Source organism: Nyctereutes procyonoides, unplaced genomic scaffold, assembly GCF_905146905.1.
Source record: "Nyctereutes procyonoides isolate TBG_1078 unplaced genomic scaffold, NYPRO_anot_genome, whole genome shotgun sequence".
In the NCBI taxonomy this organism is placed as follows: Eukaryota; Metazoa; Chordata; class Mammalia; order Carnivora; family Canidae; genus Nyctereutes; species Nyctereutes procyonoides.
Genome location: NW_026575049.1, coordinates 370,719 through 375,814, shown reverse-complemented (window position 1 = coordinate 375,814; position 5,096 = coordinate 370,719). Strand labels below are relative to the sequence as shown.

Below are 5,096 nucleotides of genomic sequence, written 5' to 3'. Positions count from 1 at the left end.
CCGGCCCCCCCTTCGCCCCCCCCCGCCCAGCCGGCCCCCTCCCCCGAGCAACTTCCGGTCCCACTACCAGGCGACAGGCGGCGTGGCCGAACACCGAGCGTCCCCGAGCCGGGGAGACTGCCGGGGAAAAGGGAGACGAGCTAGGGGAGAGCAGCCGAGCGCCGAGAGCTCCAAGTCGGAGACGCGCGCTCGCCCGCGGAGGGGCGCTCGGTGGCTGCCCCTTGGCGGCGCCTCGGCGCCGCGGCATGGCTGTCCCTAGAGCCAAGGGTTGCCCCGCCCGTACTACGAGAATACTGGTTTTAACCTCTGAGCGATTCTCTGCCTCTCCTGCGAAGTGCAGGAAGGGGGAGGCGCAGGGAGGAGCTTCATAATGTCAATTTTTAAGACCGCTCTGGGAAGTCTTCTGGGGCCGGTCACCTGAGCAACGCTAAGGGGCGCGGCCCGCGGCAGGGAGGGAAGTCCCACTTCTGCACGTCCCTGTACCTGCTTCCCTGCCCCGCTCCCTCCCCACCTTGCTCTGGATCATCTCACTACGTATCCCAGGGCCAGTGCATCTCCCTCCCGCAGCCTAACACGCTCACACTCCAGCCTCCAAAGTCATAATTTTTCTTTTTTCAGAGTTGTAGTCTTAAACAGATACTTTATTGATGTATTTAGAAAAGTAGAACTATAAAGGGGGAAGGAGTTCACCCTTTACAACCTCTGGCAACCCAGAAAGTCCGTAGAAAGTTGCACATACGCTTTTCTTACAGCTACACACAGTCTCTGAAGACTCCCAAGAAGAAAAGCCAAGTAAAGTGGTGGTGTACATTAGAAGCGGAGATGGGGTAGGAAGAGGAGAGTGCTTGTGTGCTGAACTTCCCCACTTCTAGCCCCCTGCTCCAGCAGCTCTCAATTCCTGGCACAATAGGAGTTTTGTAACCTAGAGTCAAAGGAGAGCTGGTGCCCACTTGGAAATGGGCCATGTGTGTATCTGTGTGTGGTTTAGGAAGGGACACTACAGGGTTGGGATCCAAGAAGTGATGATGAAAAGAAAGCTTTTTCTGTGGGAATGAGGGAAAAGGATGGGTATGGAAAGGGGTTGAGAAAATGATTCTGGGAGTAGGTAATTCCATTTCACCTTCTCATGGGGCGACACGGACATGGACATGGTGCCAGGCATTGCTGAGCACACCTCGCAGGTTCCAGATTGGGGCCACCGTGTCTGGTTGCACATTGTAGCTGTCATCTACAGCCTTACAAACAATGTTCAATTCCTTCTTCCCAGCTGGCACAGAGGCTTGCAGCTGCCACAGCCTCCAGGCCCAGGCCTTTCGGGGGCGCTGTTCCTCTCCATCCAGCTCAGCCACCTGCCAGGTTAGGCCCCCATCCAGAGACACATCCACCCTGACCACAGCCCTCCCACCACCACTCCACGCATAGCCCTTGATAGTCACCTCCCCTGATTGCACAGTCTCCCCATCCTTGGGCTCTGTGATGGCCGACTGGACAGGAAGTTCCTGAATAGATGGAGCTGAGTCAAAATCTACTGTGTCCCAGTCCACAGATGGAGAGAAGCCTTTGTAATCCCGTCGCTGCCAGTGACTGTAACTTTCCTCTGGTTCCACACTCACTTTGCCCAGCCATTTGACATGGCGGGCACCCACCACACCAGGCACCACCACCCGCACAGGAAAGCCATGGTCTCGAGGCAGAGGCTGCCCATTCATCTCATATGCCAGCAGGACCTCAGCTTCAGGGTCCATGGCCCGAGCCAGAGGGATGGATGCTCCGTAGGCTGTCCCTGTGGGGTCTGAGTCCAGTCCCTCAAAGCAGACATGGGCCTCAGTTTCACAGAGTTGGTGACCAGCCTTGGCTAACACATCACAGAGGCGTGCCCCAGCCCAGCGTGCAGTGCTAATGGCCCCCGTGTTCCACTCCAGACCTTTGACTTCTTTGAACCGAGTCATCTCAGAGCGTCGGTTGCCGGCGCACTGAAGAGTGACTGTGATCTCATGCTTAGGGAACTGGTACAAGTCATTCAGGGATAGGGACAGTGACTGACCCTCAGGTGGCCCTACTACATGCAGGCGATAGGTTTCTGGGTCCAGGTTAGGTACAGGCAGATGGTTTCGGGTGAAGAAGATAGGGTTAGGTGTGATATAGTTTTCTGTCAGCAGTTCAGGGGGGGGCTCTGCATTAAAGGGGCGCTGGCTGTTGACCTTCAGGGCTGGGTGACGGACAGGATCATCACTGTAAGGGTCAGAGGTCTTCAAGGTAAAGGGCTCCTTGTCTTCAGGGCTCAGCTCCCCGACCTTGTACTGAGCCAGTAGCTCACGCACGTGGGGCTGGTTATGAACGGCATAGAGGGCCCAGAAGGGCTCTAGAGGACCCCCTGCTGCCAGCATCAGCTTTGACGGCCCCCCTGGGTGTAGGTCCACAAATTCTGTAACATCAAACACCTCACAGCCCAGAGTCACCCAGATCCTAGTCTCAGGGCTGCTGTGAGCTCTTACTTCCTCTCTCGTGTATAAGTGTGGTGATTCCTGAGCAGCCTGCGGGCAGGGCAAACAGAAAAGAAACATACATAGTAAGAAGGAATCACTCTAGCTCACCCTACCCTAACCCTTAAAGTCATGGCCACTGTGAAACAGAGGTAGCAGACTCCATCTTTACTCTGCAGGAAAGCACTTAGGACCATGGGCTCTGTGTTCATAGCCTGGGTTTCCGGGGAGCATACTAGGGCCCCTTTGTTCTGACAGTGAAGTCCCTTCCTTCCCCCACTTACCCTGCACCGGTGGTCATGATAGGCCAACACCGCACCCAGGCCTAGCAGAGTCCCCATGACTCTCCATCCCCTCGTGCTGGAGTTATCACCAGAGAAGGCAAGGCTGGGATACTGGGGCTGAGATGAATCATTTGTAGAGCAGGCTTGAATACAGAGCCTTGAGGGGACTAACTTGAGTCTGGAAGAGAGAGAGGGCTTAGCACAGTTCCAATCATATGAAAGGGACAGTGAAGGCTTAGCGTTTACCAGGTTGGCCACTGGTTCTTCCAGTTGGGACTTTGTTTGTCCAGGGATGGGTGGGGCCAATGGGTGAATTATGGCTTTCACTTTCCTCCCTGGTAGCCATCATCTCAGCTATCTTATCTGGTAGATAAAACATCATAAAGATACTAGGAGTGGGGGATATGGGCTATGAGATGAGTTCTAGGATGGATGGCCTACCTGCAGGCCTGTCGGAAACGTGGGATCATAGCCCTCTGCAGCAGCATTGTGGCAGACCTGTGGGAAAAGATTCCAGGATCAAGACAGGGAGTTCTAGAAGGGGATGATCTTAGGTCATCCTAAAGGGATGCAGAGAAGGTCAGCAAGGTGTTCCCTGGGCAAATGAGGAGAGTTTTTCTGGGGTAATCAGGCCAAAGGATGGGAATGCATGTGTGTGTGTGGGGGGTGCCCAAATGGGTCCTTAGATAAAACGTAATGAACTTCAGAGACTGTGCTGACAGGATGGAGGAGAATGGGGCTGGTGAGGGGGAGGGGCTGTTTGGTCTTCTAGAATCACCTATCTCCCATCTTCCATTCTCTACTTTGTCCACTACAGAGAACAATGTTTGGGGCCAAGGGCCTAAAGGACAGAAGTCAAAATATCTACTACCCAGGTGGCTGATTTATCATTTCCAAAGTCAGCAGAGGACAACTGAGGGGCAGACTAAGGGACAAAACGGTGGAAAAGGTGGTGGGAACCTAATGGGAAGAATGAGCTCAGATTCTGGAGTTGAACTGCCTCCGGTTTGTGAAACTGGCTCTGTTAACCAGCCCCACTGCCCGGGCAAGATACCAAGCCTCTCAGACCTGTGTCCTCATCTATGAAATGAGATCTACCTCGCAAGGTGGCTGTGAGGAGCAAACAAGTAACACCGTCTTTGAAGGCCTTTCAGTCCCCTCCTTTCCTCTGCCAACGTAGGGGAAAAAGATAATGCAACCCAGCTGGGAACTGGAACCCCACCCAAGGTTTCCACCCCTACCTTGTCTGTGCCATTCCCAGGAACTCAGCAAATTGGGAAGTTAATGGCTCCGGTGTCAGCGAAGAAGTCATTTTTGGCACTGTGGCCCGCAGTTCCTTCCTCAGAACACTGAGCGGATCACTGACCCAGGAATGCCAAAATAGGGAAGAGGGAGAAGAGTGCCCATTGCTGGGGAAAAGCTAAAGAGGGGGGGCAGGCCGGGAAACTGCCAGGGCCACAGGAGCAGGAGCGGCGCCTGCACTGTACTCCGGGCCGCGGGATCCTCACCTGTCCCACCTGCCCTCGATGCCGGCGGCCCCCTGACCCAGGCTAGCGTGGCGCCGGCAGCGCTGACTTACAGGCGAACTCGGTCAGCGCGGAGTCCCAGGCTTGGGAGAAGCAACCTTCCGCTCCAGGACAGATGGCACACCTGCCGTGCGGGTGGCGGCCGCTCGCTCCGCAGGGGCTCCTGAGCGGGGAGGCTCGTGGGCCGCAGCACAGCACCCGGAGCCACTGCCCAGCTCACGCGCGGCTCGAGGCAGACACCTCGCCCGGGACCAGCGGGGCGGCGGGGGCGGAGGCGGCACCGGCGGTTTTGTTGGAACGCATGGGGTGCGGGGCACCCCCGGGTCCCGAAGGCCTGGCTGCTCCCCGGCTGGCACCCTGCCCCCTTACCGGGTTCGGCGTCCGCGGGCCTCGCGGTGGCTTGCCCGCCGGCTCCAGGCGACTCGGCCGAGGGGCGGGGCGAGCGCGCTGACGCGGGCCGGCCCCAGGACCACTCGGTCCGGCCCCGGCCATTGGCCGCCTCCACGCCGCTTTGCCCGCCCCCCGGAGGCCCGGGCAGGCGGGGCGCCCCGAGGGCTCGGAGCTGAACCTGGCGGTTATCTTCATTCCCCGCTCGACGAGGAATGGGACCCTCACTGTGACGGGGACGAGGACTCCAAAGGTGGGGCTGAAGGTGGGAGGTTTTGAGATGCCCCCGCCCTGCCCCTGCAGCTGAGACACAAGGTGCGTTCCCCGAGGCGGCCTGGAAATCCCGCCGGCTTGCTCCCGGCCGCGAGCTCCGCCTCCACCCTGTTTTTGACAAACGTGTGTTGCAACTATTTTAC

General features: G+C 57.4%; 1 protein-coding gene across 4 annotated transcripts; it reads right to left on the bottom strand.

Moving 5' to 3' along the window:
• Positions 1 to 620: 620 nt before the first annotated feature.
• On the bottom strand, positions 621 to 4,718 carry SUOX (sulfite oxidase). Of its 4 annotated transcripts, none has more exons than XM_055328110.1 (4): positions 4,663 to 4,718; positions 3,209 to 3,265; positions 2,768 to 2,945; positions 621 to 2,534 (listed from the first exon to the last, which is right to left on the bottom strand). In XM_055328110.1, the coding sequence occupies exons 2-4, from the start codon at positions 3,253 to 3,255 to the stop codon at positions 1,125 to 1,127; spliced, it is 1,635 nt and encodes a 544-aa protein (XP_055184085.1). In that variant the 5' UTR covers positions 3,256 to 3,265; positions 4,663 to 4,718; the 3' UTR covers positions 621 to 1,124. The 4 variants fall into 4 exon arrangements, with proteins under 4 accessions (XP_055184085.1, XP_055184084.1, XP_055184083.1 ...); XM_055328109.1 differs by having other exon boundaries at positions 4,276 to 4,709; XM_055328108.1 differs by having other exon boundaries at positions 4,347 to 4,708.
• Positions 4,719 to 5,096: the final 378 nt, after the last annotated feature.

Excerpts from the sequence above, each read along its gene's own strand:
- SUOX (XM_055328107.1), bottom strand. The coding sequence starts at position 4,079 with ATGACTTCTTCGCTGACACCGGAGCCATTAACTTCCCAATTTGCTGAG. Across the intron at positions 3,266-4,008 it reads CTGGGAATGGCACAGACAAG|GTCTGCCACAATGCTGCTGC; the intron begins GTAGGGGTGGAA and ends CTTTTCCCACAG. Across the intron at positions 2,946-3,208 it reads CGTTTCCGACAGGCCTGCAG|ACTCAAGTTAGTCCCCTCAA; the intron begins GTAGGCCATCCA and ends TCTCTCTTCCAG.